The 13898-nt window shown below is 54.2% G+C and overlaps 5 protein-coding genes across 5 annotated transcripts; 2 read left to right on the forward strand and 3 right to left on the reverse strand.

Annotated features, from left to right (window-relative positions):
• Positions 1-195: 195 nt before the first annotated feature.
• Positions 196-1535, forward strand: CABS01_15975 (uncharacterized protein; the record flags this gene model as incomplete). The annotated part of the gene is made up of 3 exons (XM_060549307.1): positions 196-628; positions 693-1042; positions 1107-1535. 3 exons carry the CDS (start codon positions 196-198, stop codon positions 1533-1535), a joined length of 1212 nt encoding a protein of 403 aa, XP_060390765.1.
• Positions 1536-1911: 376 nt separating this feature from the next.
• On the reverse strand, positions 1912-3891 carry CABS01_15976 (major facilitator superfamily transporter; the record flags this gene model as incomplete). The annotated part of the gene is made up of 4 exons (XM_060549308.1): positions 1912-1962; positions 2042-3169; positions 3234-3669; positions 3737-3891. The coding sequence occupies 4 exons, from the start codon at positions 3889-3891 to the stop codon at positions 1912-1914; spliced, it is 1770 nt and encodes a 589-aa protein (XP_060390766.1).
• A 1261-nt stretch (positions 3892-5152) lies between these two features.
• On the forward strand, positions 5153-5787 carry CABS01_15977 (cyclophilin type peptidyl-prolyl cis-trans isomerase/CLD; the record flags this gene model as incomplete). The annotated part of the gene is made up of 2 exons (XM_060549309.1): positions 5153-5230; positions 5362-5787. The coding sequence occupies 2 exons, from the start codon at positions 5153-5155 to the stop codon at positions 5785-5787; spliced, it is 504 nt and encodes a 167-aa protein (XP_060390767.1).
• A 1140-nt stretch (positions 5788-6927) lies between these two features.
• Positions 6928-10053, reverse strand: CABS01_15978 (actin interacting protein 3; the record flags this gene model as incomplete). The annotated part of the gene is made up of 2 exons (XM_060549310.1): positions 6928-9730; positions 9779-10053. The coding sequence occupies 2 exons, from the start codon at positions 10051-10053 to the stop codon at positions 6928-6930; spliced, it is 3078 nt and encodes a 1025-aa protein (XP_060390768.1).
• Positions 10054-12383: 2330 nt separating this feature from the next.
• Positions 12384-13753, reverse strand: CABS01_15979 (tetracycline resistance protein from transposon; the record flags this gene model as incomplete). Its single annotated transcript, XM_060549311.1, has 2 exons — positions 12384-13615; positions 13711-13753. 2 exons carry the CDS (start codon positions 13751-13753, stop codon positions 12384-12386), a joined length of 1275 nt encoding a protein of 424 aa, XP_060390769.1.
• Between the last annotated feature and the right edge of the window lie 145 nt (positions 13754-13898).

Here is a 13898-nt window from a genome sequence, read left to right on the forward strand (position 1 = left end):
GGCTTTACCCATTCCTTGGTACAACCTTTTTGATGCCTGGAAGGAGCTTGGATAGTCCCTTTGAACCGGGCTTCGGTGTCGGTCGCTCATTGTCCCTCGAACACGTGCGAGCGAGTAAGCAGTGTCGAGAGAAGTCTGTGATTGAAATGGCATCTGGTCATTGCCGACATATGGTTTTGCGCGAAGCCTTCACACATGGTCAAGCTTGCGGGAAACAATCTTGCCAGTCTCGATGGAACCGAGAATGGAATCTATCCCATCTACTCGTCAAATCCAAATTCAGAGACGGCATGGTCGAAGGCTCTTGGTGCTGCTGAGGCCTCTCCGGACAATGACTTGAGTCATACTGTCTTCTTCACATCGAAGACTTTCCCTATAGGGGAGCGTTACCCAAACTTCGCGGACTTCACCGACGTTCGAGGCTTGCTTGCCGGTGTCAGAGTCGAATCGATGGACAGAGACATTGACAAGAGCATCCTGAAGATCACGGGGGCGATCTGTGAGACCGGCACGACAGAAGTGGCGTTACGCGACACGGATCGCGCACAAGGTCCTCGACGGCTTTCCCGACATGGACAGGAAGCCGAGCGTCATCTTGACATCGGCCCATGCCATCACGAGACAATGGGTAGATGACATTGCCAGAATGCATCCTGGATGGATTATCATCACCGATCGTGGCGACACTTCAGACAACATCAAAGTCCTGAAGAAAAAAAAGGATGATTGGGTTGGCAATTGGCTGTCAATGCTTCAATGGGTGTGGTCCAAGCGGATAGATGACGAAGGCAACGACCCCCGCAGAGTCATCTTGATCATGCCCTACAGGTCGTGGGCGAGAAAGACTCTGGTGACCAAAGAAGAGAATGACAAAGTAACATACTCTTCGTCCTTCGCCTCGCAAAGCCGTGACTTTGAGGTCTTGATCTGCGATGAGGCTCATCGTCTCAAGGAGCGATCAACGGTATCGTTCAAGGCCGTGTCTCTGATCGCAGCGAGCAGAGTTCTACTCACCACCACGCCTTGTCTAAATGACCCCAAGGTGTATGTCTCCAATCTCCGCCATGTTTCACTCCAGCACACTGTCTAATCAGTAATTCATTTAGGATTATCTGGCACTTGCCGAAATCATTTGGACTTGCCGGCACCAAATCCTCGACCAAGAGGAGCGAGACTTCCTTCTCGAGTTGGAGAAGAAGGGTTATGGACAGTTCGCAAATACCGTCAAGTCCTTCTGTCAAGATGAGAACACTCACCGGACTCTGCGAAGTCTCGCTTCGAAGCCCGAGATAGTGAAGGCTTTGATTCACAACTCGACCGAGAAGCAGAGCTGGGAGGCTGGGTTCCATCATTTCAGCTCAGTTGCTATCCTGCGCCGATCAGCTAGCTCCGCAATCTTCCGAATGAAAGGCAAAGAACATCCCGTCAGCTTAACATCCGTTTTGCCTCAATTGAGACCATCGTCCGTCTCCATTGACTTCGAGACGGAACTCAAGTCCAAAATAGAATACAGCATGCTGTATTTGTATACGTAAGTTGCTCCTGACTGAATGTTTCTAGTGACCTGGACTGGTGCTGACCTGGTTCACCAGTGAATTGATTCTGGATCACGAGCAATGGGTGAAGCAAAATGGTTCCCAAAGCAAGATTCTACCTCCAACTAGCAGCCATTACTGGGATCTGGAACAAGTTGCAAGCAGTTGGCCGGCGTTTTAACTCAAAGTGAATACGCCCATGAAACGTTAAAGAGATTTTTTACAGAAAGGAATTTGAGGTCCGAAAGGGAAGCAGGTGTAAGCCAGTTCAAGACGAAATGAACAACTGACATCTAATCCACGCTTTATGTGCTCCAAGTAGGTACATACATCAGTAAACCCAAGCAAACACCCTTATGCCTATCTGACCAGTATCTCACATTCCTTTTCTTGCGTAACTGCTCTGTTTTCTAAGCTTGGCTCCCCTCTGCAATAGCTATTAGTCAAACGCGTTCATAGTATACACGACAGGGAAGGCATTGTAGAGAAAAGGGGTTCATCCTTACCATGTACAAGATATACGGCAAAGGCACAAACGCAACAGCGAAAATGGCCAGAATCATACTCGACCCAAGCACGTCGAACCGGTAATACATGGGCGGGATGAACAGCGGGAACGTAGCCCCGCACATGGCATTGAACAGCTCATTCCCAGCCAAGACGGAACTGACGTGATCCGGGTACGACTCGGCAAGGTAATTCAGAATCGAGATGTAGAGCAGCAACCCACCCGCCGTGAAAAGCGACGACCCGACAATGGGGACGAGGTAACTGATCTCGGGCCGCGCCGTCCACCCAAACCAGACCAAGCTGGCCGGGATGAAGAGGCAGCCGACCATGGCCGGGTGGAGGTGCTTCTCCGGCTCGATGTTGCCGTCGCGATCAAACTGCGGCTCGATGCGTTTGCGGTAGTACAGGAAGAACGGCGGGATGGTGAGCAGGACGCCGACGATGAGACCTAGCAGCGCGATGCCCTGTTTGCCGGTGCCAAAGTGATATACTTCCCCGTAGGCTGACGGCAGGGCCTCGAACCAGATGTACATCAGCCCGTAGGCGAAGGCACTATACAGGTTCAGAAAGAAGACGGCCGGCTCGGTGAGGACCAAGGTGAAGGGCCGGACAAGGTGTGCTTTAAAGACTTCCGTGCCGGCGGTGTAATCCGCGCGCAGCTGCGCCTCGCAGACGAAACCCGGGTCGCCCGTCACTTTCCGCAAACGCATGGCCCGTCGATACAAGATGTTATCGGCGCTCGTCTCTGGCAAGAAGAAGATGAGCACGACGAGAATCCAGGCGGCTAACCAAGACACGATCCAAGCGGACCAGGTCCAGCCCTTGAGCTCGACGGCGAAGCCGCCGACGATGGGCCCGAGAGTGGGACCGGAGATGCCAATGAGACAAAAAGAAGCCATGGCGTAGGTGTGTTTGCGGGAGACGAACATGTCGTCCAGGATGCCGGCGGCGGAGCCGAGGACGGGGGAGCCGAAGAAGCCCGCGAGGAAGCGGAAGCCGAGGAGCATGCCGATGGAGGTGGCGAGGGCGATGGGGATTTGGGCGAGGCCGAAGATTGTGAGGGCGGGTATGTAGATTTGGTTGCGGCCGATCTGGGGAATCTCGGAGAGGGGGCTCCAGACCATCTTTGCGTTCTTGTCAGTATAGGTAAGGTAGATGAGAATAAGGGGTAATCGAGTGTAGACTCACCGGTCCAAGACCGTAGCCCAGGACAAAGACTGTAAGTCCTAGGAGGGCGACGACCTCCGAAACGCCGAATTGCTGGCGGACGCCGTGGGTGCCGACGGTGTAGATTGATGCGCCTGCGTAGACGGCGATGACGAGGAGGCAGATGTGGAAGCTGACGATGGCTTTCTTCATGACGGACCAGTTTCTCGGGTTCTGTGGCATTGGACCCTTAGCTACGATGTCCAAAAGGTGAGAGTGAAAAAAGGGGGTTGCGATCTTTGTTACCTCTGGGTCGTTTGGCAAGAACTCGACGAGATGGAGACCTCTTCTATTCTCGATGCCATACTTTTCCCACGTCGTACGGCTGATTGTCTGATTGCCCAGAATCTCGCTATCTGACTTCTCAGAGTCTAGTGAAAATGCTCGAACTTCGGTGTGTCTTGAAGCGTGTGAGAGGCTTCAGTTGAAGATAGGCCGCGTGTTAGCATACCACCTTTGCTCTTACATGTGAACTTGTAACTCACCCTGAGCCTGACCGATCATAGCCATTTTCCGTGTATCTCTGACGAATCAAGGGGTGTCTCTCGTCAAAGTATTGGAACGCCGGATGCCTGGCCCTGGTGACGGCTCGTATGACGTGCCATGCCCAGGTGTCTCGAACGATCTCGTTGAAGGTCATGTTGTGGAGTTCGGATCCAGGGTTCGATTGGTGTGAACCTGGAACAAGACTCGTTTTCTAGGAATTCAACGACAGGTCGATCCTCTATATGAAAATAATGAGAGTGAACAGTAACGAATTCGAGTCGGTGGTCCGTCAAGTTTCAACTTTCTGAATTGTCGAGATGACCGTCATCGTCCTAAGCAACGAATAATGCAAGATTTCTTCTTTCTTGATAGTCCAAAGATTGTAGATGGCCGCGGGCTGCCGACACAAACGCACTGATTTTCGCCTCCTTGTCGAGAAGAAGTGAAGTTGTGGGAGCCGTTGGGAACTCGTTTCGCTGTCCTCCGGGGGGAGGCACACGGTCCCCCCTCTACTTGCCCGGATACGTTCAGCGTGAAACTTTGCAAACTGAGTTGCGCAAATGTGGTAAGTCGGAGAGGTGTGGCATGGCTGAGCGGTAGGGGCTGGACCCAAGGTAATGAACAATGCACTTCCTATAGCGGTCAATTGGTTCGAGCATCCTCCCAGACTTCCGGGCGGCGCGTTCCCGGCTCGAGTTCCCACTCATTTTTCGTCCCGTCCGGTCCCGCGGACTGGCCCACCTACCCGTATGGGGCCGTGTGCATCCCTCCCCCCGGCGACCATGGCCAGTACTTGGCCTGGGCCGGGATTGTTTCTATGCATTTGACGTCATTGAAACAAATTGATCTAATCATTGTACAGTTAGAGCGAGGAAGACATTGGCGGGGTGACTGTCGCTGAGCAGTGTATAGGTGTTCAACATATCAAGTAAGTAGGTATACCAGAAGCTCTCGAAACTATCTAGCAATCATGTTGCTCACTGTCAAGCTGAACTCGACATTCTTGGATATATTTCGCCATTATCTCAAATGCTGTACTTGATTTCGTGTTCTCAAGGTTGGTACAAGACAGGAAAGTCTCGTCGAGGCAAACAACCTTGTATCAACTGAAGTTGAAATCAAAGCGTTCGCAACAGAGTTATAAGTTGACTGTCACTCGTTAAGTGGGGGGCGGCTTTCATGCGCGCACCTACTGGTAAGTGCCTTGGTCGGCGGCAGCAGTTTGAGTCGGCACCCGGAGCTCAATGCACCGATGCCGGGGGGCCCAATGAAGTGGTCCACCACATAACTTTAAACATGCAGTCGCATACATCCAGCATGTATCCAGCTGGGAGCTAGCTTTGCGCCGTCAACAACACCAGACGACCACACAACAATTCGAGTTCGCGATCGAGACCACCAGACAAATCTCCAACATGTCCGTCACATTACATACGAATCTCGGCGACCTGAAGATCGAAGTCTTCTGCGAGAGCGTACCAAAAACAGCAGAGGTAAAAAGGACCCCTTCCCAATCATCCCAAGACTTTCCCTTCGAATCCCACCCGCGGCCGTTCACCCACCACCCTCAATCGTATCGCGCGACACTCTACCCAACGGACGACTAACCAACCCCCTCTCGCAGAACTTCCTCGCCCTCTGCGCATCACACTACTACGACGCCTCCCCCTTCCACCGCCTCATCCCAAAATTCATGGCCCAGACCGGCGGGCCGGCGCACCCGTCGCCCCCGGACAACCCAAAGGGCGGCCGCTCCATCTGGGGCGGCGTCTTCGAGGACGAGATCCGGCCGGCCCTCAAGCACGGCGCGCGCGGCGTCGTGTCCATGGCCAACAAGGGGCCCGGCACGAACGGCTCGCAGTTTTTTGTCCTGTTTGACAAGGCGCCGCACCTGGACGGGCTCAACACCGTCTTTGGGCGCATCATCGGGGACGATAGCACCGTCACGCTGGGCAAGATTGAGGCGGTCGAGGTGGATCGGAAGAACCGGCCCAAGGAGCCGGTCGTGATTGAGAGGGTTACTGTCCATGCGAATCCGCTTGCTGGGTGAGAATGGGGATGATCCGTTGGAGGTCGTGAGGGGCTATGAGGAAGGGAGGTTTCGTGGATGGCTTCGTGGGTGGGAGAAAGGATGGATGTGAGGGAAGAATTCCCTGAAATGCTATGATACCCGTACGTCAAAACGGTTCAAGACTGTCCTGACGGCACACAATGTTTAAATGAAAAGAAAGGCTTGCTTCATCTAACCCTTGCCCAACCGGCTGAGTGTAACTGTTGTATCCTACCAAGCAATGGTGTGGTGTTTCAAGCCATGTTCAAGCCGTGGGAGGCGTGAGGATGTGGAGAGGCCAGACCGTGGCCTTGGTACTTGCGAGTCTCCTGTGTTCGTCCGTGTCGCTCTGATCACGATGCCTCTAAGAGGTTCCCCTAGAGTCTCTATAATATCATTCTCCAAGAGGAGACTTTCGTCAATGATGTTGGAACTTGGCGCCCAAAGCGGTTGGTCTCCATGGCAAGGAAAGCGAGGCTTTCTCTCGAAACTTTGTAACTTCGTGCCCCATCTGATTCCAGGTAACAAGGGAAGACATCGGAACACAGCTTCTAGGGAGAAAAAAGGCCCCCATGAAAGCGCGAGAAGACGCGCTGGGTGCGAAAGCAATGTGTCTTCAAATCATAATGAATACAAACCGCTTTCAGCTTTCTGGCAGATCGGACCAGCCATACAAAACTCTCCGTTCAACTTAACTTAAACGTAATATAGGTTCCCTACCTATCTCATCACATCAAGCACCAATCCACACAACATCAGTAGAAAAGACATTAGTACTTAGGCAAAAATATGAAGAATGAAGTTTCATAATTCGCCTTCGGTCTAAGCTACCATGGCAAAAATCTGCGAGGCACACCTACACAGCCAATACAGGGCTAGGTATACAACTCGAACCCCCCATAATGCAAAAAAAGATATGGAAAACAAGGTAACAACAGAACTACCCAAACTCCGCCTATGCGAAGATACGGCCAGAGTGAGTAATGAGATCGCCAAAAAAGGGGGACACCAAAGGGGAATGAAGAGAAGAAACAAAAGTGTGTTTGACATATCCTCCATACGGGGTCATTGACACCATAACACATGTGTATGACCATTCATTTATAACAAAAAACCCAACTGCCCACTGCTTCTTCATCTTCATGGCGCCGGCGGCGCAGCAGCAGCAGCAGCCTTCTCCGCCTCAGCCGCCTCAGCCTCCGCTCCCGCCTCTCCTTCCTCTTCCTCTTCCTCTTCCTCTTCTTCGACTTCTTCGTATTCAACCTCCTCTTCCCCCCCCCCCTCGCCCTCCTCCGCAACGATGCCATTCTGCCTCTCCCAGACCTGCCTCCGAATCATGTCGTCCTTGGCCTTCCTCGCCCGCTCCACCTCCTCAAAGCCGCCGGACTTCTTTAGCTTCCCCTCCTCGACGAAGTTGGACAGCTCCCTCTGCAGCTCGTTCCCCTTGCGGCCCTCGAGCTCCTTCTGCCTCAGCTTCTCCGCGCGTTCGATGGCTTCGAGACGGTTCTCGTGATTCGGCTGGAGCGCCCTCACCTCGCCGAGGACACCATCCTTGGCCGCGTTCGGGTCGAGACTGTTGCCGATGCCGTTCAGGCCCTTGGAGAAGTTGCGGGCGCTGCCGGCGCTGGCGCCCGTCCCGTTATCTTTCAGCTGCTCCTTGGTAGCCTGCTCGACGAGCGCAAAGGTCTCGGACGCCTTCTCCAGGTCATCCTGCAAATCGATCATGAGATCCTCCATAAGGCGCAGCTCATCACGGCCCTTGCACACGTCCTCAAGCTCCTTCTCCCAGATCTTGGTCCATATAGGCTTCTCTTCCTTCATGTAGTCCTCCACCTTCTTGAGCTCCTTGGAAAGCTTCGTGATATCCATGGCGACAGTCTCTAGTTGCCTAGGCAGAGGCCGCACACCACGGAGAACCACATCTTTGCGGAGGTCCTCAACCAGATCTTGCAGATCGTCGACCTTTGTGACGAGCCGATCGGAATCTGTGTTGAGCTGCTCGCGACCCTTGGTGACGTACGCATGACCGGTTTCGCCATCAATGGTCGGTATCGAGGCCTTGACCACCGCCGCCTTGACATTGCTTGCCTTGCTGCGGATGGCTGACATTGAGCCTTGGATCTCCGACTGGAAGCTGGAGTAGGCCTGGCGCATAACAGCAAGGTCACGGCGCAGAGTCTGGATCTCGGTGATGTGTCCAGAAGCGAGCTTACGGCCGCCAGCAAGGCTTACTGACTTGGATCCATCAGCAGGCGCAGACACCGCCGGAGGAGCGGCAGCAAGCCGGGCCATCTCCGCAACCGCCTCTTGCTGACGTTCCGAAACTCGCTGGAGGGCCAGACCTTGGTCGTCTTGGTTCTGCTTCACATCCTGTACTATCTTCTTCAGTTGTCCAATGCCCTCATCGATATGGCGCTTTACTTCATCGAGTGGCTCGACATTCAACACCAACACTGTTCGATCCTTGATATCTGACAGATCTTCGAGCTCGTGCCTAACCCCTGATACGGGGTCTTGAATGTATATCTCTGGAAGATCAGCACCATTGGAGTGTGTGTTCCAAGAGAACTTTTCGATAAACGCCAGTTGAAGGCGTCCAATCGAGAGCTCGCTGTATCCCTCAGGTAGCACAAACTTCTTGACTTTGGATTTGTATTGCAGGAACAAAGTGAGTTCTGTGGTCAAGGGCGGAGACTGCTCGTGAAGAAAACTGGCATCGCGCTTCTTCTCCGGGGTCTTGATCCCTGATGAGACTTTGGGTTCATCTTTACGCGGTGGATCGGGCTTGCCATCATCGTCGTCGGGTGACATTATAGGGAGATCATCGCTCATAGGGCCTTTCAGTGTAGCGCTGGGTTTAGGGTACTTGTCTTCCGGCGTTTGTATCGTTGGGCTTTCGGGCCTGCCTGCCGACAGCTCCGCTGCGGCCTCGGCACGACTCGGTGCAGGAGAGGTATCTAGTTGCGGTTGTTTCGAGGCCCGGTTTTGGCGGAGCGTCTCTCGGGTCTGAACAGCACGCAGAGACTCCCGGACTTCGCCCCGGCCACGGTTCGGTATCGGGGAGTTTTGTGATGGCAGCATGGGCACGCCATTCATGGCGCTGCCTAGGTGCTTAGATATTTGATACTGCGAGTAACGCCGGGAAGCTCTTCTCTCCAGATCACCTCCCTTCTGCAAAGCCGCAAATGCGCTTGATTGCTGCTTTGGAGGAGGCGGTGGCGGCGGGAACGAGTCAACGTTGACTTCTCCAGACGGCGCAGAGGGCATCGTCGCCTCATCGCCGGGGTAAGGAGGCATGACGGGTATGTTTTGCATCGTCGTGCTAGACATGGAGGACTGCTCCGAGTTGACGGAACCTCGCGACTGGTCTCTCGGGGGCAGGTGTCGACGGCTTGGAGAGGTGCTTGTCGGAGCGGCACCGGCAGATTGGGAGGATTCCCTCTGAGCGTCTGGTCGATAGCCATTCTGAATGCCCTCCTCCAACAGATTCGTCAACCCCGTGTTCCCACTGCCAATCGTGCTCGTGCTCGTCGTCCTCTCCGGCGCATTAGCTGAACCCCCGCTTTCCCTGTCTCGTGGTTGTTTTTGCCGCAACTTTTGCTGTTTGCGCTTCAGGCCATGTAGCAGGTTGATAATGATATCTCGAATTCGTGGAAGGTATTTCTCCAAGCTTTCGGTGCTCGCTTCTTGGCTCAAGGTAGACTCTAGTATGCTTCGTAGCAGTTCGGGAACGTTGCCCAGGTCGGAGGTGTCCACGTTGATGGCAGTGAAAGCTCGGCATGCCATGTTGAACTCGTACCCTAGTCTAACGTACACATCGGAAACCTGACCGTCGGTAGCTTGGCCGCGCGACCATTGTGTGAGGGTTTCCAGGAGTTGTTTGGTTGCGACTAGCAAGTGAGTAACGCTCTTCTCAATTTGCGATAAGGGCATGGCTGAGCTGCTACTGGTAGAATTCTGTGGATCGAAACTCGGTCAGCTGCTGACATACAAGAACAGTGGTGGCAGAGGCTCAAGGACTCGTTGCGCAGTCATCGTATCTGGTGGAAGCTCGAGGGTGGCTTTCCGGATGTCGAAATGCGTATTCAGACTCACATTTGACCTCCGCATCCCATTTGGCGGAGCGGATCGGTTCGAGGCGTTGGAAGCTCTCGGCTGCATACCGGTACCCGGTGATATTGACCGGACGGGCACATTTGGTGGCGGCCCAGGTTCGGCACCTGGGGAGCGCCGTTGCATGCGCTGAGAAGGGGTCGGCGCCTGCATCGTAACTCAAGTCGGCGGGTTTTCTGTCTTTGCGATGATCTGGTCCACCTCTTCCTTGCGCTTCCCCAAACAGATTCTCCGAGATAAGGTACCCAAAAAGTTAAGCCGAGTGAGTCGGGAGAAGCGTGTGGAAATGGCTGGATCGGCTCGCAAACGTTTATTGAAGCAGAAAATTGAAGTTCATGCCACGGGAAGCAAAGACAGCAAAGGACGGACTCTGCGAAGCTGCTGCCGAGGTGTATGTGCGTACGTCGGGGCAATATGGTGAGCTTCGTCTCATCCGATGCCTAGTCCGAGGGCGGAGAGATCGATACGGCGAACGGTGGTCGGCGGTAGGGAAGCCGTCCGGTTCGGTACGAAGGGTGGGTGGATGTTCTGTGGGCGAGATGGAAGCTGTAGAAGCAAGGGCTAAAACGCGTCCCGAAGAAGCGAGCGGAAGTTCTGCGATATAGGTGGTGGGTGAGACGTTATCGGGGACGCCGTCGATGGCGTTGTCGTCCGTAACAAGATGTGAGGCGCGCAGAATGTCGCAGATTGTGTTATTAGTAGCGAAACCTCAGGGAGGAAAAGTCGACAAGCCCAGGATCGGTTGCAGATGGCAGAGCGCAAAAAGGCATTGCAGAATGCAGAGCAGGAAGCACAGCACAGCAATTAGGATGTGGAATTTCAGGTGAAGTATGTATGTACGAGGTACAAGTGGCAGCACGTATATGCAATGTCGAACCGTGTTCGGAAAGCGGAGAGGTCTCTGGCCGTATCCGTAGCTTTTTTTCGGCCCAAAGACCCAGAACTTCTACAGCCCAAAGATTGGAAAGGCCCCCAAGGCCAGGGGGACGGGACCGCACACTTTCCATGCTCTGCCTTTTTTCTTCTTCAGTGTTCTCCTCTTTCTTTAACCTTGCCCCTTTGGCTGTTCCTATGCCCTGGTTCGCCGTCATCCCCCTCCCCCCAGTCAGAGAACGGAGTAACAAAGGTAAAGCATAAGGTACGGAGTACCTCGTGGCACGCGTGGCACGGTACTCGTCGGGTGTACTGCAAAGCGGCCCCCCCAGTCCAAGTCCGCTGCCCGTCACCTCATCCTGACAGTGGAGCGCTGACTGGACTCCTTCCACTGGCTCCTCGGTGGCTTGACACCCCGGTCAAGGATGAATCCAGGGTGCACGTGCCCCGTTTACCAGCCACCCGACATGCAACTCGGTACCACTCACCAGGGCACTCACCACTCACCACTCATCGTTCATCACCACCACTCAACCACTATGTCAACCAGAACCAGGACTATCACACCCCTTGAGCCTGAAATTGCATACAACATCATGGATGAAACACTAACGAATGTTTCAAAACATTGATAGTCTGTGATGTTTGCTCTGCAGAGCGGGGTGCACTACGAACATCTCAAAGCTAGTCCTCATATCGGAAGGGAACATCTCAACTTCATCGCGATGGACGCCCACCTGATATGCACTACCTCGCATGTGCAAGATACAGGATGGAGAGAAGCGTCCGGGCGTTACTCCGGCTAGCTCCAGAACTGTACGGATAGATGCTCTTTCTTCAGACGCCCTGATGAGGTAAAAGCCAACGAAGCCACGGTCAGTGCATTCAAGCTTTCCATTTATCCTCCTGTCATTCGAGTCTACCAGAGAGTAACGGTGTGTTTGCTCGACGTCTAAACCCTGCGAGCCGTTGTCAGAGGAAAACGAGTCTGGTGTTTCAACCTTTTCCCTCCTGGCTGGGCTGTCCATGGCTCAGTCGCATCCTTACATCACCAGACTGCAACCATAGGGCCAATCCTCGAGTGGTTCGTTGTACTTTATTCTCCATGATCTACGCCACGAACCATTGAGCTCTTTCGAAATCTTGTGCTAGCAGTTGCATCCAGAGCTTGTCATTACTGGAATCCTGGCCACGTTTCTTGCGGTTGACAGGTCGTGACAGGGCACTGCGCCACTCGCCAAACTAGAAGATCACCTTGTCCTTTCTCCCCCCCCCCCCCCCCCCCCCCCCCCCCCCCCCCGCGTGCGATCCCCCCGCCAGCGGAAAAAAAAAACAAAAAAACGAACACAAACGCAAGAACAACACCGAAACCAACCGACCGATCGTCTCTACACCACACCCCCCCCACCACCAAAAAAAAGACAACCTTGCCCCTTCCCCCCCCCCCCCCCCCCCCCTTCCCAGAGTCATGGGTTCCATTGGCACCAAGTGCGGAAAATAAAGCATGAACATGGGCTACAGGGACCTTAACCCGACTCCAAAACCTATCGTGCTTCGTTCCATACCTCACCGCATTCTACAAAAAGGAGCTCAGCCACACCTGCTTCCTACTAAGACGCCAGCATCCTTCGCATGAAAAAGAACGAGTGTACCATGGCACTCGCCAACGGATGCAACACCCACGGCGTCTCGAACTTGACATGCCTCGCTATCGACCTCGCGATGGTCGTCCGCGGCGAACCTTCAGTGAACATGAAGTCGTGCATGAGCTCGTCCGTCAGCCGCTGCACCTTTTCCATCCGGGGGAACATGTCCTTCTCAAACGCCTCGATCCTCTTATCTAGATATCTGGGGGCATCTGCACTTGCATCACTGCTCTCGGCGACGGCGCTGATGATGGCTTTGGCCAGCTTCATCGCATCCTCAAGCGCAACATTGACTCCCTCGCCAGCAAATGGCGTCATCAAGTGCGCCGCATCTCCAATGACTGTCACGCCGCGCCGGTGCGGCCAGGTGAAGCCCACGGGGAGCATATAAAGCGACCTAGGAGTGCACTCCCCCGCAGCATTGATGATCGCCTCGGTGAGCTCCGGAGCCCAGTCCTGATATAAGACCAGAAGCGCCTTCTTGACTGCCTCGAGGTCGTGCGGATCATACCCGCAGACCTCGGGAGACGCCCAGTCCTCCCCGCCGCCGCCAGTGCTCGACGCATATATGCTCAGGCTGCCGTCGCCCATCTGTTGAATCGAGAGACGCTTGCCATCGCTGTTGGCAAAGACGCTACCCCTGTTGGCGAGCTTGTACACTTGAGGAGCCGTCTCGGCCGCGTTCGGGATGCTCATGCCGAATAACTTGATTCCCGTCCACAGAGGCTTGATATCCGGCGCCAGAAGCTTGCGAACCTTGCTCCACGCCCCGTCTGCGCCTACAACCAGATCGAAACCACCAATACTAGTATGTCCAAACACAAGACTGCCGTCCTCTCTGACTTCCTTGAGTCGGTGACCCCATTTAATCATATCCGGCGGAAGAGACTCGGCAAGAATCTCACGCAACTTGGGCCGGTCAATCTCCGGACGCTCCTGCAGCGAGCTGCCGAGCCCCGTCGCGGAATTGACGAACCACGGCTTGTTGTCCTTATCGACGATGGCCATGTACTGGCCGTCGTACCGCGCGTGCTTGAGGAACTCGTCAAAGAGGCCTGCCTCCTTAAGCGCGGCCAGCCCGGTGTCTGTGTGTAGATCCAGACTCCCGCCCTGCGATCGAAAGTTTGGCGAGGCCTCGCTCTCGAAGACGGTGGCTTCGATCTTGGCGAGGTGTAAGAGGCGTGCTAGTAGACATCCTGGCGGGAGATTTGTCAGTTTGCACGCTGACTGGGCAGATCCGTATGAGCGTGGTCGTGGTGTAGTACGGATGTTTTAAAAATAAGCAGCTTACCTGCAGGTCCTGCTCCTATGATTGCTATCTTGGGATTTGACATGGCTGACAAGGGCTATCGGGTGAGTGATGACAGTTCAACCTCACGTAGTTGACGCTCTTAACGGGTGGGTCCAATTAAAGATACTGGGGTAGACAACGCAAGTGCTCTGCTTAATTTGACAGGCTCGAAGTACTTATAACTCGTG

Source organism: Colletotrichum abscissum (assembly GCF_030869225.1).
Source record: "Colletotrichum abscissum strain IMI 504890 chromosome Unknown Scaffold_78.1, whole genome shotgun sequence".
Lineage (NCBI taxonomy): Eukaryota > Fungi > Ascomycota > Sordariomycetes > Glomerellales > Glomerellaceae > Colletotrichum > Colletotrichum abscissum.